Source organism: Sebastes fasciatus, chromosome 13 (genome assembly GCF_043250625.1).
Source record: "Sebastes fasciatus isolate fSebFas1 chromosome 13, fSebFas1.pri, whole genome shotgun sequence".
NCBI classification, from domain to species: domain Eukaryota; kingdom Metazoa; phylum Chordata; class Actinopteri; order Perciformes; family Sebastidae; genus Sebastes; species Sebastes fasciatus.
The window spans coordinates 34,032,657-34,057,187 of NC_133807.1; the positions used below are offsets into that span (position 1 = coordinate 34,032,657).

The 24,531-nt window shown below is 46.4% G+C and overlaps 1 protein-coding gene across 1 annotated transcript; it reads left to right on the forward strand.

Moving 5' to 3' along the window:
• Positions 1–2,718: 2,718 nt before the first annotated feature.
• On the forward strand, positions 2,719–11,687 carry LOC141781384 (MBT domain-containing protein 1-like). Its single transcript, XM_074657099.1, has 12 exons — positions 2,719–2,908; positions 3,016–3,104; positions 5,179–5,277; positions 5,401–5,536; positions 6,042–6,097; positions 6,690–6,794; positions 6,872–7,019; positions 7,307–7,389; positions 7,608–7,845; positions 8,094–8,162; positions 8,361–8,549; positions 10,531–11,687. The coding sequence occupies exons 1-12, from the start codon at positions 2,788–2,790 to the stop codon at positions 10,638–10,640; spliced, it is 1,443 nt and encodes a 480-aa protein (XP_074513200.1). The 5' UTR covers positions 2,719–2,787; the 3' UTR covers positions 10,641–11,687.
• The last annotated feature ends 12,844 nt before the right edge of the window (positions 11,688–24,531 follow it).

Genomic DNA, 24,531 nt, shown 5'->3' on the forward strand with positions numbered 1-24,531 from the left:
GGTGATGATGATGATGATGTTGGTGATGATGATGGTGATGAAGGTTATGATGATGGTGATGATGATGATGATGGTGATGGTGATGATGATGATGGTGATGAAGGTGATGAAGATGATGGTGATGATGATGGTGATGATGGTGATGAAGGTTATGATGATGGTGATGATGGTGATGGTGATGATGATGATGGTGATGGTGATGATGATGATGGTGATGAAGGTGATGAAGATGATGGTGATGATGATGGTGATGATGGTGATGAAGGTTATGATGATGATGATGATGATGATGATGTTGGTGATGATGATGGTGGTGATGAAGGTGATGAAGGTTATGATGATGATGATGATGATGATGATGATGGTGATGATGGTGATGATGATGATGGTGATGATGATGATGATGAAGGTGATGAAGATGATGGTGATTATGATGGTGATGATGATGGTGATGATAGTGATGAAGGTTATGATGATGATGGTGATGAAGGTGATGATGGTGATGATGATGATGATGATGATGATGGTGATGATGGTGATGAAGGTTATGATGATGGTGGTGATGGTGATGATGATGATGGTGATGATGGTGATGATGATGGTGATGAAGGTGATGAAGATGATGGTGATGATGATGGTGATGATGATGGTGATGATGATGGTGATGATAGTGATGAAGGTTATGATGAAGGTGATGATGGTGATGATGGTGATGAAGGTTATGATGATGATGGTGATGAAGGTGATGATGGTGATGATGATGATGATGATGATGGTGATGAAGGTGATGATGATGATGATGGTGATGATGGTGATGAAGGTTATGATGATGATGGTGATGAAGGTGATGATGGTGATGATGATGATGATGATGGTGATGAAGGTTATGATGATGGTGATGATGGTGATGATGATGATGATGGTGATGGTGATGATGATGATGGTGATGAAGGTGATGAAGATGATGGGTGATGATGATGGTGATGATAGTGATGAAGGTTATGATGATGGTGATGATGGTGATGAGGTTATGATGATGATGATGATGATGATGATGATGGTGATGATGGTGATGAAGGTTATGATGATGATGATGATGATGATGGTGATGATGATGATGATGTTGGTGATGATGATGGTGATGAAGGTTATGATGATGGTGATGATGATGATGATGGTGATGGTGATGATGATGATGGTGATGAAGGTGATGAAGGTTATGATGATGGTGATGATGGTGATGGTGATGATGATGATGGTGATGGTGATGATGATGATGGTGATGAAGGTGATGAAGATGATGGTGATGATGATGGTGATGATGGTGATGAAGGTTATGATGATGATGATGATGATGATGATGTTGGTGATGATGATGGTGGTGATGAAGGTGATGAAGGTTATGATGATGATGATGATGATGATGATGATGGTGATGATGGTGATGATGATGATGGTGATGATGATGATGATGATGGTGATGAAGATGATGGTGATGATGATGGGTGATGATGATGGTGATGATAGTGATGAAGGTTATGATGATGATGGTGATGAAGGTGATGATGGTGATGATGATGATGATGATGATGATGATGGTGATGATGTTGATGAAGGTTATGATGATGGTGGTGATGGTGATGATGATGATGGTGATGATGATGGTGATGAAGGTGATGAAGATGATGGTGATGATGATGGTGATGATGATGGTGATGATGATGGTGATGATAGTGATGAAGGTTATGATGATGGTGATGATGAAGGTGATGATGGTGATGATGGTGATGAAGGTTATGATGATGATGGTGATGAAGGTGATGATGGTGATGATGATGATGAAGGTTATGATGATGATGGTGATGAAGGTGATGATGGTGATGATGATGATGATGATGGTGATGAAGGTTATGATGATGGTGATGATGGTGATGATGATGATGATGGTGATGGTGATGATGATGATGGTGATGAAGGTGATGAAGATGATGGTGATGATGATGGTGATGATAGTGATGAAGGTTATGATGATGGTGATGATGGTGATGAAGGTTATGATGATGATGATGATGATGATGATGTTGGTGATGATGATGGTGATGAAGGTGATGAAGGTTATGATGATGATGATGATGATGATGATGATGGTGATGATGGTGATGAAGGTTATGATGATGATGATGATGATGATGGTGATGATGATGATGATGTTGGTGATGATGATGGTGATGAAGGTGATGAAGGTTATGATGATGATGATGATGATGATGATGATGGTGATGATGGTGATGAAGGTTATGATGATGATGATGATGGTGATGATGATGATGATGATGATGATGATGTTGGTGATGATGATGGTGATGAAGGTGATGAAGGTTATGATGATGATGATGATGATGATGATGATGGTGATGATGGTGATGAAGGTTATGATGATGATGATGATGATGATGGTGATGATGATGATGATGTTGGTGATGATGATGGTGATGAAGGTGATGAAGGTTATGATGATGATGATGATGATGATGATGATGGTGATGATGGTGATGAAGGTTATGATGATGATGATGATGGTGATGATGATGATGATGTTGGTGATGATGATGGTGATGAAGGTGATGAAGGTTATGATGATGATGATGATGATGGTGATGATGGTGATGAAGGTTATGATGATGATGATGATGATGATGGTGATGATGATGATGATGATGATGATGATGTTGGTGATGATGATGGTGAAGGTGATGATGTCGTCTCTGTGCAGGTTTTAAGGCGCTGATGAGGTACGAGGGCTTTGACAGCGACTCCACCAGAGACTTCTGGTTGAACTTGTGTGTTCCAGACATCCATCCGGTGGGCTGGTGTGCTGCTGGAGGGAAACCACTGGTCCCCCCTCAGAGTAAGAGACACCCCTCACTCTGAGCTGTTAGTGGGAAACATTAGAGGCACCCCTCACCCGCCATCTTCCCTGTCCTAAACTTGTCCGTCTCCGTCTCTGTCTCTCAGCCATCCTTCACAGGTTCACCAACTGGAAGACGTTCCTCATCAAACGACTGACAGGATCCAAAACGCTGCCGCCAGACTTCCCCTCCAAGGTCATTCCCCCCCCCCGTGCTCCCCCCCGTCCTCAACCCGTCCTCCCCCCGTCCACCCCGTCCTCACCCCGTCCTCACCCCGTCCACCCCGTCCTCCCCCCGTGCTCCCCCCCGTCCTCAACCCGTCCTCACCCCGTCCACCCCGTCCTCACCCCGTCCTCACCCCGTCCTCACCCCGTCCACCCCGTCCTCCCCCCGTGCTCCCCCCCGTCCTCAACCCGTCCTCCCCCCGTCCACCCCGTCCTCCCCCCGTCCTCACCCCGTCCTCACCCCGTCCACCCCGTCCTCCCCCCGTCCTCACCCCGTCCTCACCCCGTCCACCCCGTCCTCCCCCCGTGCTCCGCCCCGTCCTCAACCCGTCCTCCCCCCGTCCACCCCGTCCTCCCCCCGTCCTCACCCCGTCCTCACCCCGTCCTCAACCCGTCCTCCCCCCGTCCACCCCGTCCTCCCCCCGTCCTCCCCCCGTCCTCACCCCGTCCTCACCCCGTCCTCACCCCGTCCTCAACCCGTCCTCCCCCCGTCCACCCCGTCCTCCCCCCGTCCACCCCGTCCTCCCCCCGTCCTCACCCCGTCCACCCCGTCCTCAACCCGTCCTCCCCCCGTCCACCCCGTCCTCCCCCCGTCCTCACCCCGTCCTCACCCCGTCCTCAACCCGTCCTCCCCCCGTCCACCCCGTCCTCCCCCCGTCCTCCCCCCGTCCTCACCCCGTCCTCACCCCGTCCTCACCCCGTCCTCAACCCGTCCTCCCCCCGTCCACCCCGTCCTCCCCCCGTCCACCCCGTCCTCCCCCCGTCCTCACCCCGTCCTCACCCCGTCCTCCCCCCGTGCTCCCCCCCGTCCTCAACCCGTCCTCCCCCCGTCCACCCCGTCCTCCCCCCGTCCTCACCCCGTCCACCCCGTCCTCCCCCCGTGCTCCCCCCCGTCCTCAACCCGTCCTCCCCCCGTCCACCCCGTCCTCACCCCGTCCTCCCCCCGTCCTCAACCCGTCCTCCCCCCGTCCTCCCCCCCGTCCTCACCCCGTCCTCACCCCGTCCTCAACCCGTCCTCCCCCCGTCCTCCCCCCCGTCCTCAACCCGTCCTCCCCCCGTCCTCCCCCCCGTCCTCCCCCCGTCCACCCCGTCCTCACCCCGTCCTCCCCCCGTCCTCAACCCGTCCTCCCCCCGTCCTCCCCCCCGTCCTCAACCCGTCCTCCCCCCGTCCACCCCGTCCTCACCCCGTCCTCCCCCCGTCCTCAACCCGTCCTCCCCCCGTCCTCCCCCCCGTCCTCACCCCGTCCTCACCCCGTCCTCAACCCGTCCTCCCCCCGTCCTCAACCCGTCCTCCCCCCGTCCTCCCCCCCGTCCTCAACCCGTCCTCCCCCCGTCCACCCCGTCCTCCCCCCGTCCTCACCCCGTCCTCAACCCGTCCTCCCCCCGTCCTCCCCCCGTCCTCACCCCGTCCTCTCCCTGTCCTCACCCCGTCCTCAACCCATCCTCCCCCTCGTCCTCCCCCCCGTCCTCAACCCGTCCTCCCCCCGTCCTCACCCCGTCCTCTCCCCGTCCTCACCCCGTCCTCAACCCATCCTCCCCCCCGTCCTCCCCTCGTCCTCCCCCCCGTCCTCAACCCGTCCTCCCCCCGTCCACCCCGTCCTCCCCCCGTCCTCACCCCGTCCTCAACCCGTCCTCCCCCCGTCCTCCCCCCGTCCTCACCCCGTCCTCTCCCCGTCCTCACCCCGTCCTCAACCCATCCTCCCCCCCGTCCTCCCCTCGTCCTCCCCCCCGTCCTCAACCCGTCCTCCCCCCGTCCACCCCGTCCTCCCCCCGTCCTCAACCCGTCCTCCCCCCGTCCACCCCTCGTCCTCCCCCCGTCCTCCCCTCGTCCTCCCCTCGTCCTCCCCCCCGTCCTCCCCCCCGTACTCAACCCGTCCTCCCCCTGTCCACCCCGTCCTCCCCCCGTCCTCCCCCCCGTCCTCAACCCGTCCTCCCCCCGTCCACCCCGTCCTCCCCCCGTCCTCACCCCGTCCTCTCCCTGTCCTCAGACCTGAGTCTACCTTTAACATGTCCTCCCTAGTTGTTGACCTGTCTCTGGTGTCCAGGTCCAGGACAGTATGCAGGTTCCCTTTAAGAAGCAGATGAGGGTGGAGGTGGTGGATAAAACTCACCTGTGTCGAACCCGAGTGGCGCTGGTGGAACAGGTAAGAGTGCGTGCGTGCGTGCGTGCGTGCGTGCGTGCGTGCGTGCGTGCGTGCGTGCGTGCGTGCGTGCGTGCGTGCGTGCGTGAGTGATGTGTGATGTGTGATGTGTGTGTGTCGTTGCAGGTGATTGGTGGTCGTCTCCGTCTGGTCTACGAGGAATGTGACGACGGTTCTGATGACTTCTGGTGTCACATGAACAGTCCTCTGATCCACAACGTCGGCTGGTCCCGGTCCATCGGACACCGGTTCAAACGCTCCGGTGGGTTTAACGGACCGGGCCGGTCCTCTCAGTGGGCCGGTCCTCTCTGTGGGCCGGTCCTCTCAATGGGCCGGTCCTCTCAGTGGGCGGGGCCGGTCCTCTATGTGGGCCGGCTCTCTTTGTGGGCCGGTCCTCTCAGTGGGCCGGGCCGGTCCTCTCAGTGGGCCGGTCCTCTCAGTGGGCCGGCTCTCTCTGTGGGCCGGGCCGGTCCTCTCTGTGGGCCGGGCCGGTCCTCTCAGTGGGCCGGTCCTCTCTGTGGGCCGGGCCGGTTCTCTCTGTGGGCCGGGCCGATCCTCTCAGTGGGCCGGTCCTCTCTGTGGGCCGGTCCTCTCCGTGTGCCGGTCCTCTCCGTGGGCCGGTCCTCTCAGTGGGCTGGTCCTCTCTGTGGGCCGGTCCTCTCAGTGGGCCGGTGTTCGGCCCGGTTAGACGGAACCAGACTGCATTTAGAAAACAGTGAATTTAAGCCGGCAGCAGACGATGACGATCAACATCTGTGTGTTTCCAGATGTGTCGAAGAAGATTTGCGCTCAGACGGACGCTCCTGGACAGCTGTTCACCAAGGTGACCACAACACCTGTCTGTCACCTATATACACCTGTCTGTCCTGGGTTAGGGTTGACCTTTGACCACCTGTCTGTCCTGGGTTAGGGTTGACCTTTGACCTGACTGGTCGTCTCTAGAAGAACCCTCAAGTTTCAAAACTTTTGTGAGGTGGTGAAGGTTAGGGGAGGTCCAGTCTCGCACTGGTTTCTACACGTTTTAGCAGCTTGGGGGTTACCTTCTAGACACGACCGTCCTAACTCCACTACAGCTGTACCTGTACAGGTGAGGGAGGTGTGATCGGTGTCTGATGTGTACCTGTACAGGTGAGGGAGGTCTGATGGGTGTCTGATGTGTACCTGTACAGGTGAGGGAGGTCTGATGGGTGTCTGATGTGTACCTGTGCAGGTGAGGGAGGTGTGATCGGTGTCTGATGTGTACCTGTACAGGTGAGGGAGGTGTGATCAGTGTCTGATGTGTACCTGTACAGGTGAGGGAGGTGTGATCAGTATCTGATGTGTACCTGTACAGGTGAGGGAGGTATGATCGGTGTCTGATGTGTACCTGTACAGGTGAGGGAGGTGTGATCGGTGTCTGATGTGTACCTGTACAGGTGAGGGAGGTGGATCAGAGCGGTTCCTGGTTTGAAGACGGGATGAAGCTGGAAGCCATCGACCCGTTGAACCTGTCGGCCGTCTGCGTGGCGACCGTCAGGAAGGTGAGGAGCAGCTGAGGGCCGACGGGGGTGTGAACGGCTCCTGGCCTGATTAACCAGTTGTCACCTGTCCTCGTCAGGTCCTGGCAGACGGGTACCTGATGATCGGTATCGACGGGTCGGAGGCAGCTGACGGGTCCGACTGGTTCTGTTATCACTCCACCTCTCCCTCCATCTTCCCCGCCGGCTTCTGTGAGATCAACAACATCGAGCTGACGCCCCCCAGAGGTACCGCCTCCGCCTCCGCCTCCGCCGCCTCCGCCGCAGTTATTATATAATTATTAGACATATATAAATCAGTAGCAGGAGTTATTAACGGAGTGTCCGTCCTGGTGTCCTGGTGTCCTGGTGTCCCGGTGTCTTTGTGTCCTGGTGTCCCGGTGTTCCGGTGTCCCGGTGTCCCGGTGTCCCGGTGTCCTGGTGTCCCGGTTTCCCGGTGTCCTGGTGTCCTGGTGTCCTGGTGTCCTGGTGTCCTGGTGTCCGTCCCGGTGTCCTGGTGTCCTGGTGTCCGTCAGGTTGCAGCAGTCTTCCCTTCAGATGGTTCGAGTACCTAAAGGAGACCAAGTCTGTGGCGGCTCCGGTCCAGCTCTTCAACAAGGTGAGGACTAACATATTAGTATATTTTTATAATATATATTTTGTATTATCACTATGTTCGGTTCGGTTCGGTTTTTCTTGTCTTTTCTGTGTATATAATATTTCATTGAATATATCATACAAACAGATGAAAACAATAATTCTGAAGAGTAGATCTTGTAATGTGTGGAGCAGAGTGCTCCGGTGTGATGCTGAGATGTTTAATGTCTCCGCCACCAGGACGTCCCTAATCACGGTTTCTGTCCCGGCATGAAGCTGGAGGCCGTGGACCTCATGGAGCCCCGGCTGGTCTGCGTCGCCACGGTGACCCACATCGTCCACCGGTTGCTACGGATACACTTTGACGGCTGGGAGGATGAGTACGACCAGTGGGTGGACTGTGAGTCACCTGACCTGTACCCGGTGGGCTGGTGTCAGCTGACCGGGTACCAGCTGCAGCCTCCTGCTGTCAACGCCGGTAACACACCTAATCATACTATATATATATATTATATATAGATCTACAGATCTATATATAGAACCCCACTGAGAAACAGCTGGACTATCCCTTTAACATCTCTACAAGTCTACGTTGGGTTTAGCTGAATTGTACAAACTTGTAGAGAGCCAACTAATCACAGCAGCGAGCCTCATGTCGGATCCTGAGTCATTATTATGTATCAATAACTGATGAATAAATGAGATGTGTGTGTTTGTGTGTTTCAGGCTGCAGAGAGCTGCAGTCCGCCTCCAGACAGAGGAAGAAGTCTCAGCAGTACAAAGGACAGAAGAAGAGTACGGCTCACATTTCACATTATCATAAATACTCCGTTCTGATTGGTCCGTCACGGCGTTCTACCGTCTGTTATTTCTTTATAACAGACCGGTTCTATGAATGTGTATTTATATATATATATATATATGATGTATTTCTAGGTGAAATCCCAGATAATTATCTTTCCATATTATATTTCCACGCTCTCGTTCTCTCAGAGAGGAAGTTGCCCGTCGCTAAGCGACCGATCAGCCTCTCCGGCGCCGTGGTAACGGGCGTCCCCAGGAGCCTATCAGGAGACGAGAATGAGACGCCGCTCGATTACCCATCACCCCCTTCTGCCGCCTCAGCAGCCCAGCCGCCCTCAGCTGACCCGGACAGCAGCCCGACCGCCGAGGGCGGGGCAGGTACACACAGTATACACTGTTGTAGTAGTATTCAGACCATTAACTGCAGTACAATCTCTACCGTTTCTACCAGGACAGCGTCTATAATCTCTACCGTTTCCCCCAGGACAGCGTCTATAATCTCTACCATTTCCCCCAGGACAGCGTCTATAATCTCTACCGTTTCCCCCCGGACAGCGTCTATAATCTCTACCGTTTCCCCCAGGACAGCGTCTATAATCTCTACCGTTTCCCCCAGGACAGCGTCTATAATCTCTACCATTTCCCCCAGGACAGCGTCTATAATCTCTACCGTTTCCCCCCGGACAGCGTCTATAATCTCTACCGTTTCCCCCCCGGACAGCGTCTATAATCTCTACAGTTTCTACCAGGACAGCGTCTATAATCTCTACCGTTTCCACCAGGACAGTTTCTATAATCTCTACCGTTTGCACCCGGACAGCGTCTATAATCTCTACCGTTTCCACCCGGACAGCTTCTATAATCTCTACCGTTTCCCCCCGGACAGCGTCTATAATCTCTACCGTTTCCACCAGGACAGCGTCTATAATCTTTACCGTTTCTACCAGGACAGCGTCTATAATCTCTACCGTTTCCCCCCGGACAGCGTCTATAATCTCTACCGTTTCCACCAGGACAGCGTGTATAATCTCTACCGTTTCCCCCCCGGACAGCGTCTATAATCTCTACCGTTTCCCCCCGGACAGCGTCTATAATCTCTACCGTTTCCCCCCGGACAGCGTCTATAATCTCAACCGTTTCCACCAGGACAGCGTGTATAATCTCTACCGTTTCCCCCCGGACAACGTCTATAATCTCTACCGTTTCTACCAGGACGGCGTCTATAATCTCTACCGTTTCCCCCCGGACAGCGTCTATAATCTCTACCGTTTCCCCCCGGACAGCGTCTATAATCTCTACCGTTTCTCCCAGGACAGCGTCTATAATCTCTACCGTTTCCACCAGGAGAGCGTCTATAATCTCTACCGTTTCCACCCGGACAGTTTCTATAATCTCTACCGTTTCCACCCGGACAGTTTCTATAATCTCTACCGTTTCCACCAGGACAGTTTCTGTAAACTCTACCGTTTCCACCCAGACAGTTTCTATAAACTCTACCGTTTCCACCCGGACAGTTTCTATAATCTCTACCGTTTCCAACCGGACAGCGTCTATAATCTCTACCGTTTCCACCCGGACAGTTTCTATAATCTCTACCGTTTCCACCCGGACAGTTTCTATAATCTCTACCGTTTCCACCAGGACAGCGTCTATAATCTCTACCGTTTCCACCCGGACAGTTTCTATAATCTCTACCGTTTCCACCCGGACAGTTTCTATAATCTCTACCGTTTCCACCAGGACAGTTTCTATAAACTCTACCGTTTCCACCCGGACAGTTTCTATAAACTCTACCGTTTCCACCCGGACAGTTTCTATAAACTCTACCGTTTCCCCCCGGACAGCTTCTATAATCTCTACCGTTTCCACCCGGACAGCGTCTATAATCTCTACCGTTTCCCCCCGGACAGCTTCAATAATCTCTACCGTTTCCACCAGGACAGCGTCTATAATCTCTACCGTTTCCCCCCGGACAGCTTCTATAATCTCTACCGTTTCCACCCGGACAGCGTCTATAATCTCTACCGTTTCCACCAGCACAGCGTCTATAATCTCTACCGTTTCCACCAGGACAGCGTCTATAATCTCTACCGTTTCCACCAGGACAGCGTCTATAATCTCTACCGTTTCTACCCGGACAGTTTCTATAATCTCTACCGTTTCTACCAGGACAGCGTCTATAATCTCTACCGTTTCCACCAGTACAGCGTCTATAATCTCTACCGTTTCCCCCCGGACAGTTTCTATAATCTCTACCGTTTCTACCCGGACAGCTTCTATAATCTCTAGTGGTTGTCAACGGTAGTTTAGTGAAAACAGTAGTACTAAACAGATTAAAGTTCCTCTCGTGTTTCTGCAGGTTCAATAACAAAAGAAGAGAACATGGAAGGAAGTGAGTTTTCTTGTGAAAGGACTGAAACAGGTGCTAACGGATCTTCTGGAGAGTTCTTCACCAGCCAAGACCAGTAATCATCATCATCATCATCATCATCATCCCTCCATCTCCAGACCAGAATACAGAAACACATGAAGAAGAAGCCGATGGAGGACAGGTACGTCGGCAGCGTTTCTCTTCTTCGGTTCCTCTGAGAAACTAAAAAACAATCAACGATTAACGAGGGGAGAAGACACAAGGAGAAAAGTTTAGTAGGATTTTTTCAACGCCGACATCTCTGATGTTTCTACGTGTTAATCACAACTCTCCACGTGACCTAGTAACACTGGACGCTGTGATGTCATGCTGAGATTAGTGTGTGTGTGAGTGTCGTGGTTTGGACCGACCGGTTAGCAGAACCCAGCGTAGAGGATCATGTTCTAGTGTCTGCTGGACGTTTAGTGTTCGTGTGTTCAGCCTCCGTTTGGTAGAACGTTTTAAAAGCAGCAGAAAGTTCTTCAGCGTCAACGTCGTTTTTCCCAGTAGTCCCCAGCGTGTTGTACTGGGATGTTCCCAGTAGTCCCCAGCGTGTTTTACTGGGATGTTCCCAGTAGTCCCCAGCGTGTTGTACTGGGATGTTCCCAGTAGTCCTCAGCGTGTTGTACTGGGATGTTCCCAGTAGTCCCCAGCGTGTTATACTGGGATGTTCCCAGTAGTCCCCAGCGTGTTTTACTGGGATGTTCCCAGTAGTCCCCAGCGTGTTTTACTGGGATGTTCCCAGTAGTCCTCAGCGTGTTGTACTGGGATGTTCCCAGTAGTCCCCAGCGTGTTTTACTGGGATGTTCCCAGTAGTCCCCAGCGTGTTTTACTGGGATGTTCCCAGTAGTCCCCAGCGTGTTTTACTGGGATGTTCCCAGTAGTCCCCAGCGTGTTATACTGGGATTTTTCCAGTAGTCCCCAGCGTGTTTTACTGGGATGTTCCCAGTAGTCCCCAGCGTGTTATACTGGGATTTTTCCAGTAGTCCCCAGCGTGTTTTACTGGGATGTTCCCAGTAGTCCCCAGCGTGTTTTACTGGGATGTTCCCAGTAGTCCCCAGCGTGTTATACTGGGATGTTCCCAGTAGTCCCCAGCGTGTTTTACTGGGATGTTCCCAGTAGTCCCCAGTGTGTTTTACTGGGATGTTCCCAGTAGTCCCCAGCGTGTTATACTGGGATGTTCCCAGTAGTCCCCAGCGTGTTTTACTGGGATGTTCCCAGTAGTCCCCAGTGTGTTTTACTGGGATGTTCCCAGTAGTCCCCAGCGTGTTTTACTGGGATGTTCCCAGTAGTCCCCAGCGTGTTTTACTGGGATGTTTCCAGTAGTCCCCTGCGTGTTTTACTGGGATGTTCCCAGTAGTCCCCAGCGTGTTTTACTGGGATGTTCCCAGTAGTCCCCAGCGTGTTTTACTGGGATGTTCCCAGTAGTCCCCAGTGTGTTTTACTGGGATGTTCCCAGTAGTCCCCTGCGTGTTTTACTGGGATGTTCCCAGTAGTCCCCTGCGTGTTTTACTGGGATGTTCCCAGTAGTCCCCAGCGTGTTATACTGGGATTTTTCCAGTAGTCCCCAGCGTGTTTTACTGGGATGTTCCCAGTAGTCCCCAGCGTGTTATACTGGGATGTTCCCAGTAGTCCCCAGCGTGTTATACTGGGATTTTTCCAGTAGTCCCCAGCGTGTTTTACTGGGATGTTCCCAGTAGTCCCCAGCGTGTTTTACTGGGATGTTCCCAGTAGTCCCCAGCGTGTTTTGCTGGGATGTTCCCAGTAGTCACCAGCATGTTTTACTGGGATGTAGCTCAGTGGTTAGATGTGTGATGAATCAGAGTAACTATGAACGTCTTTATTAACTATTAATACCTCACTAAAGGTTTATTAAATACACATTAAAAGAATCAAACAAAATGGTTTAATAGAGATTATTTCAAAAACACTGAAGAGTATATTTGATTCAAAACATTCTAGTATTAAAGATTATCACCTGTAATAAAGTGACCAGAGCTCCGTGTTCACAAAGAAAAGAGAATAAATGTGTTTTATGGGTTGTGATGACAACGGTTAGTTTAGAAGAATAAATGTGTTTTATGGGTTGTGATGACAACGGTTAGTTTAGAAGTTTCTCTGGAGTTTCCAGAGGCGACGAGTCGTATCGGACGACCCCTGATTTGCATAAATTAGCCTTGACCTCAACATTATGCAAATGAGGATCGGCCAACGTGACGGCCCGTCTCTTGAATCACGCCGCCACACTACCCAGAATGCATTGCTGCACGGCTGCTTCCATAGACAATGAAAGGAAAGGACGGAGGCTGTGGACAGAAAGAGAGTTACAGGGTTAAAAGTGAATTTCTTTATGTATTTCTTCGTTTGTTACCTCGAAGCAGAAAATGAGGAAGGAAGCCCGCCGGTTTCTGTTGTTGTTGTTGTTGTTGTTGTTGAAGGTGACGCTCTAGGCGACCGCCTATATGACCTCTGCCCTCAGCCGGCCCGGTGTTTATCCATCACTCCCCCACCGCTGTGTAATGGCCTTCAGACTAAACTGGCTGCTAGTTATTATTATTATTATTATTATTATAATCCAAACTCATCTGTTTTAATCTAGTTAAATCTGATCTGAAATTACAATGCCAATTCTACTCCATATTTCTTTTATATAATATGTTGACTCACTATCATAATTTTGACTTAATTTACTATTTCGTCTTCTTTATTAAGCAACTGAAAATGTAGTCGCTCATAATTTAGACTTCTGAAGTCAGATCTCTGTATTTATTATCTTTGTTTTATTTTATAACGGGCTTCTATACTAATCTGATGTAGGAGGGTGACGACAACGCCAAGTCAAGTGTTACAGGCTATAACACTTGCTGTGTGTGTGTGTGTGTGTGTGTGTGTGTGTGTGTGTGTGTGTGTGTGTGTGTGTGTGTGAGTGTGAGTTCTAATCTGTCTGTTGTCTCTGTTGTGTTTCTATAATAACGTCCACCTGTCTGATCTGTGTTACGGTGCTATCTGTTGATGATATACAGTATACACTCTGTTGATGATATACAGTATACACTCTATTGATGATATACAGTATACACTCTGTTGATGATATACAGTATACACTCTGTTGATGATATACAGTATACACTCTATTGATGATATACAGTATACACTCTATTGATGATATACAGTATACACTCTATTGATGATATACAGTATACACTCTATTGATGATATACAGTATACACTCTGTTGATGATATACAGTATACACTCTGTTGATGATATACAGTATACACTCTGTTGATGATATATATATATATATATACACACATTTGATAAAGAAGTGGTATTTTGGACGCAGCAGATTTTGTATTTGGAGGAAGTGACCGTTTAAAGGTGTAGAGGATCGATGTTCGCTGTGACGTTGAGTCCTCGTCAGTTTGTGATGTTGTGAGAGTTCGTCTGCAGGACGTCATCAGGTTCTGTTTTCAGAGACTGAGTCACATGACTCATTAGTCCCGTGAGTCGTTAGTATCATTAGTCATGTGAGTCGTTAGTATCGTTAGTCCTGTGAGTCACGTGACTCGTCGGTATCGTGAGTCACGTGACTCATTAGTCCCGTGAGTCGTTATTATCGTTAGTCCTGTGAGTCATGTGACTCGTCAGTATCGTGAGTCATGTGACTCATTAGTCCTGTGAGTCATGTGACTCATTAGTCCTGTGAGTCACGTGACTCGTTAGTCCTGTGAGTCACGTGTCTCGTCAGTATCGTGAGTCATGTGTCTCGTCGGTATCATGAGTCATGTGACTCGTCGGTATCATGAGTCATGTGTCTCGTCGGTATCGTGAGTCATGTGACTCGTTAGTCCTGTGAGTCACGTGACTCGTCGGTATCGTGAGTCATGTGTCTCGTCGGTATCGTGAGTCACGTGACTCGTTAGTCCTGTGAGTCACGTGACTCGTTAGTCCTGTGAGTCACGTGTCTCGTCGGTATCGTGAGTCACGTGTCTCGTCGGTATCGTGAGTCATGTGTCTCGTCGGTATCGTGAGTCATGTGACTCGTCGGTATCTTGAGTCATGTGACTCGTCGGTATCGTGAGTCATGTGACTCGTTAGTCCTGTGAATCATGTGACTCGTCGGTATCGTGAGTCATGTGACTCATTAGTCCTGTGAGTCACGTGACTCGTTAGTCCTGTGAGTCACGTGACTCGTTAGTCCTGTGAGTCACGTGACTTGTTAGTCCTGTGAGTCACGTGACTCGTTAGTCCTGTGAGTCACGTGTCTCGTCGGTATTGTGAGTCATGTGTCTCGTCGGTATCATGAGTCATGTGACTCGTCGGTATCGTGAGTCATGTGTCTCGTCGGTATCGTGAGTCATGTGACTCGTTAGTCCTGTGAGTCATGTGACTCGTCGGTATCGTGAGTCATGTGTCTCGTCGGTATCGTGAGTCATGTGTCTCGTTAGTCCTGTGAGTCATGTGACTCGTCGGTATCGTGAGTCATGTGACTCGTTAGTCCTGTGAGTCATGTGACTCGTCGGTATCGTGAGTCATGTGACTCGTTAGTCCTGTGAGTCACGTGACTCGTTAGTCATGTGAGTCACGTGTCTCGTCGGTATCGTGAGTCACGTGTCTCGTCGGTATCGTGAGTCATGTGTCTCGTCGGTATCGTGAGTCATGTGACTCGTCGGTATCGTGAGTCACGTGTCTCGTCGGTATCGTGAGTCATGTGTCTCGTCGATACCGACGAGTCACGTGACTCACAGGACTAACGAGTCACATGACTCACGATACCGACGAGACACATGACTCACGATACCGACGAGACACGTGACTCACGATACCGACGAGACACATGACTCACGATACCGACGAGACACGTGACTCACGATACCGACGAGACACGTGACTCACATGACTAACGAGTCGTATCGTATCGGACGACCCCTGATTTGCATAAATTAGCCTTGACCTCAACATTATGCAAATGAGGATCGGCCAACGTGACGGCCCGTCTCTTGAATCACGCCGCCACACTACCCAGAATGCATTGCTGCACGGCTGCTTCCATAGACAATGAAAGGAAAGGACGGAGGCTGTGGACAGAAAGAGAGTTACAGGGTTAAAAGTGAATTTCTTTATGTATTTCTTCGTTTGTTACCTCGAAGCAGAAAATGAGGAAGGAAGCCCGCCGGTTTCTGTTGTTGTTGTTGTTGTTGTTGTTGAAGGTGACGCTCTAGGCGACCGCCTATATGACCTCTGCCCTCAGCCGGCCCGGTGTTTATCCATCACTCCCCCACCGCTGTGTAATGGCCTTCAGACTAAACTGGCTGCTAGTTATTATTATTATTATTATTATTATAATCCAAACTCATCTGTTTTAATCTAGTTAAATCTGATCTGAAATTACAATGCCAATTCTACTCCATATTTCTTTTATATAATATGTTGACTCACTATCATAATTTTGACTTAATTTACTATTTCGTCTTCTTTATTAAGCAACTGAAAATGTAGTCGCTCATAATTTAGACTTCTGAAGTCAGATCTCTGTATTTATTATCTTTGTTTTATTTTATAACGGGCTTCTATACTAATCTGATGTAGGAGGGTGACGACAACGCCAAGTCAAGTGTTACAGGCTATAACACTTGCTGTGTGTGTGTGTGTGTGTGTGTGTGTGTGTGTGTGTGTGTGTGTGTGTGTGTGTGTGAGTGTGAGTTCTAATCTGTCTGTTGTCTCTGTTGTGTTTCTATAATAACGTCCACCTGTCTGATCTGTGTTACGGTGCTATCTGTTGATGATATACAGTATACACTCTGTTGATGATATACAGTATACACTCTATTGATGATATACAGTATACACTCTGTTGATGATATACAGTATACACTCTGTTGATGATATACAGTATACACTCTATTGATGATATACAGTATACACTCTATTGATGATATACAGTATACACTCTATTGATGATATACAGTATACACTCTATTGATGATATACAGTATACACTCTGTTGATGATATACAGTATACACTCTGTTGATGATATACAGTATACACTCTGTTGATGATATATATATATATATATACACACATTTGATAAAGAAGTGGTATTTTGGACGCAGCAGATTTTGTATTTGGAGGAAGTGACCGTTTAAAGGTGTAGAGGATCGATGTTCGCTGTGACGTTGAGTCCTCGTCAGTTTGTGATGTTGTGAGAGTTCATCGTGAGTCATGTGTCTCGTCGGTATCGTGAGTCATGTGACTCGTCGGTATCGTGAGTCACGTGTCTCGTCGGTATCGTGAGTCATGTGTCTCGTCGGTATCGTGAGTCATGTGACTCGTTAGTCCTGTGAGTCACGTGACTCGTCGGTATCGTGAGTCATGTGTCTCGTCGGTATCGTGAGTCACGTGACTCGTTAGTCCTGTGAGTCACGTGACTCGTTAGTCCTGTGAGTCACGTGTCTCGTCGGTATCGTGAGTCACGTGTCTCGTCGGTATCGTGAGTCATGTGTCTCGTCGGTATCGTGAGTCATGTGACTCGTCGGTATCTTGAGTCATGTGACTCGTCGGTATCGTGAGTCATGTGACTCGTTAGTCCTGTGAGTCATGTGACTCGTCGGTATCGTGAGTCATGTGACTCGTTAGTCCTGTGAGTCACGTGACTCGTTAGTCATGTGAGTCACGTGTCTCGTCGGTATCGTGAGTCACGTGTCTCGTCGGTATCGTGAGTCATGTGTCTCGTCGGTATCGTGAGTCATGTGACTCGTCGGTATCGTGAGTCACGTGACTCGTTAGTCCTGTGAGTCACGTGACTCGTTAGTCCTGTGAGTCACGAGACTCGTTAGTCCTGTGAGTCACGTGTCTCGTCGGTATCGTGAGTCATGTGTCTCGTCGGTATCGTGAGTCATGTGACTCGTTAGTCCTGTGAGTCATGTGACTCGTCGGTATCGTGAGTCATGTGTCTCGTCGGTATCGTGAGTCATGTGTCTCGTTAGTCCTGTGAGTCATGTGACTCGTCGGTATCGTGAGTCATGTGACTCGTTAGTCCTGTGAGTCATGTGACTCGTCGGTATCGTGAGTCATGTGACTCGTTAGTCCTGTGAGTCACGTGACTCGTTAGTCATGTGAGTCACGTGTCTCGTCGGTATCGTGAGTCACGTGTCTCGTCGGTATCGTGAGTCATGTGTCTCGTCGGTATCGTGAGTCATGTGACTCGTCGGTATCGTGAGTCACGTGTCTCGTCGGTATCGTGAGTCATGTGTCTCGTCGGTATTGTGAGTCATGTGTCTCGTCGGTATCGTGAGTCATGTGTCTCGTCTGTATCGTGAGTCATGTGTCTCGTCGGTATCGTGAGTCATGTGACTCGTCGGTATCTTGAGTCATGTGACTCGTCGGTATCGTGAGTCACGTGACTCGTTAGTCCTGTGAGTCACGTGACTCGTTAGTCCTGTGAGTCACGAGACTCGTTAGTCCTGTGAGTCACGTGACTCGTTAGTCCTGTGAGTCACGTGACTCGTTAGTCCTGTGAGTCACGAGACTCGTTAGTCCTGTGAGTCATGTGACTCGTCGGTATCGTGAGTCACGTGACTCGTTAGTCCTGTGAGTCACGTGACTCGTTAGTCCTGTGAGTCACGAGACTCGTTAGTCCTGTGAGTCACGTGACTCGTTAGTCCTGTGAGTCACGTGACTCGTTAGTCCTGTGAGTCACGAGACTCGTTAGTCCTGTGAGTCACGTGACTCGTTAGTCCTGTGAGTCACGTGACTCGTTAGTCCTGTGAGTCACGTGACTCGTTAGTCCTGTGAGTCACGAGACTCGTTAGTCCTGTGAGTCACGTGTCTCGTCGGTATCGTGAGTCACGTGTCTCGTCGGTATCGTGAGTCATGTGTCTCGTCGGTATCGTGAGTCATGTGACTCGTCGGTATCTTGAGTCATGTGACTCGTTAGTCCTGTGAGTCATGTGACTCGTCGGTATCGTGAGTGATGAGAGACTAGAGGATGTTTTGATCAGATTTCGTCTCCAGAGTCGGATCGGGGTTCAAATGTTTGAAGTTCAGTCGGACTCTTGAGTTTCTCCTCGTGAGATTAGCGTCTTCAGTTGGACTTTTGAGTTTCTCCTCGTGAGATTAGCGTCTTCAGTCGGACTCTTGAGTTTCTCCTCCTGAGATTAGCGTCTTCAGTCGGACTCTTGAGTTTCTCCTCCTGAGATTAGCGTCTTCAGTCGGACTCTTGAGTTTCGTCTCCTGAGATTAGCGTCTTCAGTCGGACTCTTGAGTTTCGCCTCCTGAGATTAGCGTCTTCAGTCGGACTCTTGAGTTTCGCCTCCTGAGATTAGCGTCTTCAGTCGGACTCTTGAGTTTCGCCTCCTGAGATTAGCGTCTTCAGTCGGACTCTTGAGTTTCGCCTCCTGAGATTAGCGTCTTCAGTCGGTGTTAATTGTTGGATCCGATGTAGAACTGGATCAGTCCGACCTTTTGGACCCGGTTCAGACAGACTGACGTTCATAATTTATTTTCTAAACAAACCGATCAAAGATTTGTAGATGAAAACCAGATAATGAAATAATCCCAGGAAACGTTGAACTGGACGTAACGAGATGACGGAACCGTTCTACGTTCTGCGTACATCAGCGACCGCGGCGCTCTCAGTTGTGATGGCGAGCCGTGTTCATGAACATCATTGTAACAGGATTAGTGTTCTATGTCTTACAGTAACAGTAGAATAATCCAGCGTTTGTCTTGTGACATAAAGAGCCAACCAAAAACAGACATGAAGCTAAAGCTAGTTAGCGTGAAGCTAAAGCTAGTTAGCTTAGCATTGAAGGTGTATTTATTTATGTTTCCTGTGTTATTGATTTGAATGTGTTTGTCCCACAGTGAAGAGGTTAATGGAAACCTGCCGATACTGTAAATGTCCGTTTGTTGGTTCTGTGAACACGACGTTTACTGATCAAAACAGACACCTTTCTATTATTAAAATAGATGTAGATCTATATCTATATAGATATAGATCTACATCTATGTACTGTACGTGTAATATATCTATATCTATATCTATATCTATATATAGATCTACATCTATGTACTGTACGTGTATGACTAAAGAAATGTACTGATGTGAACTTTCATGAAGCTTTTTTTAAAACATTGTGCAGTTGTTTTGGCAGCATGATTGTGAAGACGTTCTGACGTTTAGACGACTCACTTCACATTTTTATGCAATAAAAAAGTTCTGAGAAAATAACAATTCTCTGATTAGTGATTATGTTTTCTTTTATTATCTGAATGTTTTATGTCAGTATGAAGTTTCAGCACCTCGTGGTCGACTCGGTTCTCATGTTTAGTTATTCATATCTGAGTTTATGTTGAAACAAGTGAAACAGTTTTGAGGTTTTGTTTTTACTTCTCAAAATAATCCAAGAAATGTTTCTTTAACTATATTTATATTTATCAGTTTCTTCTGTTTATATATATATATATATATATATATATATATATATATATATATATATATACCAATTTGTTTCAGATAAAACAGAGTAACAATTAAATGATCTTCACTGGTTTTTGGTTTTTGGGTGTTTTAAAGGTAAATATTGTTCAGAATGTTCCTCTCAGTCTCTGGTCAGCAGGTGGCAGCAGGGAGTCACGTGGTAGTTAACCTGCCAGGTGCATCATGGGCCTTCTTCCTGTTAACCTGCCAGGTGCATCATGGGCCTTCTTCCTGTTAACCTGCCAGGTGCATCATGGGCCTTCTTCCTGTTAACCTGCCAGGTGCATCATGGGCCTTCTTCCTGTTAACCTGCCAGGTGCATCATGGGCCTTCTTCCTGTTAACCTACCAGGTGCATCATGGGCCTTCTTCCTGTTAACCTACCAGGTGCATCATGGGCCTTCTTCCTGTTAACCTACCAGGTGCATCATGGGCCTTCTTCCTGTTAACCTACCAGGTGCATCATGGGCCTTCTTCCTGTTAACCTACCAGGTGCATCATGGGCCTTCTTCCTGTTAACCTACCAGGTGCATCATGGGCCTTCTTCCTGTTAACCTACCAGGTGCATCATGGGCCATAGTATAAATAGTATAGCATGTCGTAAAATTTCAAAATAAAATTCATAGTATAGTATGTCGTAAAATTTCAAAATAAAAGTCATAGTATAGTATGTCATAAAATTTCAAAATAAAATTCATAGTATAGTATGTCATAAAATTTCAAAATAAAATTCATAGTATAGTATGTCGTAAAATAAAAGTCATAGTATAGTATATCGAAAAATGTATTAAAAAAAAGTCATAGTATAGTATGTCGTAAAATTTCATAAATAAGTCATAGTATAGTATGTCGTAAAATAAAAGTCATAGTATAGTATATCGAAAAATTTATTAAAAAAAAGTCATAGTATAGTGTGTCGTCAAGTAAAAAAAAAAGTCAAAGTATAGTATGTCGTAAAATTAAAGAAAAAAAGTCATAGTATAGTATATCGAAAAATGTATTAAAAAAAAGTCATAGTATAGTATGTCGTAAAATTTCATAAATAAGTCATAGTATAGTATGTCGTAAAATTTCATGAAAAAAGTCATAGTATAGTTTATCGAAAAATGTATTTTAAAAAAGTCATAGTATAGTCTGTCGTAAAATGTCATCAAAAAAAGTCATAGTATAGTACGTTGTAAAGTAAAAAAAAAAAAAGTCACCATTTAGCATCTAAACTAACTTGCTGACATTCACAGGCAAGTTTTTAAGCTATTTAATGTGCTACAGCTACAACGATCCAGCCTGCATACTGATGTTGGCGGTTCACTTTTCCTCGGTAGTCTGTTGTTTGTTCAGCAAGCCAAGGAGCAACATATGATGTCTGTCCTCATTTTTAGATAAGAAGTAAGCTAATATGGGTTGTGGAGATATCTATAAACAACTTGGATCAAAAATAACTTTATGAATCAAAATGTTTGGTGTCTTCTGAAAGCTGCTGCCCTCAAGGTTCACCTTTTGTTAGTCATTCACACACATGTATATTATCATGCTCACAAGCATGTTGCTGTGCTTTGGTTATGTTAGGAAGTGTAAAGGTAGACTCTGAATGTTAAAGATTTAGAGGTATTTGGTTACATATTTCTTTAAGATAGCTAAATATTTGGCAAGAATTCACCAACTTTAAAAAAGAAAGCAAGTATTCCTTATAGTATTGACATAGAAAGCCTTTCAAAATATCTGACATCTTCATTTGGTTACTCTTTACAATTTAAATGTTAGGATCAACAAAATAAAGAGTTTTGTGTTGAAGGGGTGCGCCTGGAATGACCAAACTAAAGGACAAAAAAAGATAATGAAATCATGAGAATTTTTTGGTTTGGGTTCAGTTAAAGCACTTCACACACAGGCAACCCCTTTCAAACAGGAACAATCCAAAATAAAACAATTCTTTAAAGCAAAATAAAGAAAACCATGAAAATGTTTACATCTTTGGGTATCATTCAGCTTGGTTTTCACACAATAACTTTTTGGATAGGCTGACAGGGTGAAACACGAGCCTTGTTCGTGCATTCAGGCAAGTATCACCTTAAAACTTCTTTCGCCGCCAACTCAGTGTCATCGAGGTCCCAGGGTGACCAATTTGGCATCTGGAGAGTTAACTTGGCAGCTTGGCCTTTAAACAGTAATTTTTTGGCTTATCATCAGTATGCCATCAGGTTTGTGCAGATCAAACAAGCATCCTGTTAGTTGGAACTTGTTTTCTTTGATGGACTTCATAAAAAAGAAATCGAATGCATCGCTTAAAAGGTTCATGAAGCAATCTTTGAGATCCATATTTTCCATAAGCTACATCCTCTGCACAAATATGTCTTTGGAGATGGACACTTGTGGGTATTTGAAAGCCATGGATAGCCACATAATGGAGCAACAGTAATCAAGGCAACACTACGTGGTCTCCTTGTTGTCTTCTGATGTCAGATCAGAGAAGTTGAAGATTTAGTTAAAGAGGAATTCCCCTTATCAGGAGGTACATTGTCGCTGACCAGTGACAAACATGAATCTCCAAAATTGGTGATTTGACCTTTTTTAGATAAATTGAAGGATGAAATGTTTATGTCTCTTGAGTTGAGACATTAATTCTGCTTCTTAAGATAAATAAACAATATAAAACCCCTTTGGATTATCTGAGAAAAGCATCGGTATAAAGCTGAAAGCAGACCTGTTTTTCTGAGCTCATGAAAAGTTGTTGTTTTGAAAGTACATGGTTTTAAGACAATGACAACATGGAAATAATAGTTTGTACAATAAACTGAATTATGTTTAAAAATGATGTTATTTTATTACACATTTTGCACACGTGTGTCTTCTTTTTTAAAATCAGTTGCAGTTATTTTCTATACAAATGAAGACTGAAGACAGATTTGATGTGATATGTGATTTTCTTTTGTTTGTTTTTAGTTCTGATAGAATTTATTTACAAGTACATTTTTCATTTTTACTGTTTGAATTACATGTTTTCATTTTCCACTAATATAAAAATACTAATAATGTAACAATAGATAGATAGATGGATAGATAGATAGTAACAATGGAGAAAACCTCAGTTTAAAATCAACGTCAAGATGTGACCAGTTGACACGGCATCATATTTCTCTGGAAAGTCACTACAGCTGTAGATTCTGTATATATCAATACAATATATAATATATCAATATTTTTTTATCTGAAATGTTGTTCAGTGTCACAGAAAAGAAAAACTGCACTTATCAATATTTTTACGTTAACAATAAACCCACCAGGAATTGTCGCAATGCTGCTTTTTAGCCTCTTTTTATTGAGAGAAATAGAGCAAACAAAGAAGTCCAATAATTAGTTCAAGTTATGGATAAAAAGTTTAAATATGGTTTACAAACATAAAAATATCATATCTACTTTCTCAACTAATATGTCAGATCTGCTGCCCCCAAGTGGACAAAAACAATCAATTAATACATCTTTAAATGAAACGTCAATATCATAAAACTCTGAATAAGTGCACAATAGTTAAAAAAAAGGCTGCTGTATTATATATATCTATATCTATATCTAGATATAGATATAGATTTATTAATATAATGTATATATATATATATATATTAATATATATATATTATATTAATATTCAGAGAATTGACGACAGTAAAACTGAATCATTTTGTTCTTTTTTAAGAACTGAATTTATAAAAAAGAAAAAGCCATCCCCTCTTTCTGGGAAAGGACAGATTAAATAAAGTGGGAGGGTAGAGAATATTTCATGAAGCGACCTAACGAGAGCCGGAACTAAACAGGAAAAGAACTGATTCATTCTTCAAAATAATAGCACTGTCTGTAAATGTTTCATTTCTCTCACTTTTATTAATAGAATGTCTTTTGCAGGCATAAACAGGTATGATCAGGCATATAAAAATGAAACTCAAAACTCTGAGCAGCAGCAGCAGTTGCTGTCCTAAAGTCACCTGTGGGACTAATAACGGAATATCTCAATATCTGATCTCTTACCTGTGGACATCGACTCACTTAAAGGACAACTTCTACTTATTCGGTGTCTTCAACTTTAGATGCTGAAAAATGAAACTTCTTCAAAGAAAAGTGTCTGTTATCACAAAATAATCCATCATTGAAATGGTGCCAATTAAATTAACTAATCAATTCATCAAGTAATGATTTCTGGTTGCAGTTCAGGGTTTGTTTACATACATACATATACGTATACACATTAGTATGTATATGAATATAAACACACTGTATATATTGATATACAAACTAATGTGTATATATTATTTTGAAAGGTTCCGCTGCTGGAGAACTCAGCGGAGAGAAGTATATCCCAGTATATATATAGTATATATATATATACACACACTGTATATGTTGACAGAGATCTATTATTTTGAAAGGTTCCGCCGGATGTGCTGTGTGGTTGTGTGTAACCTGGGTTCTGGTCA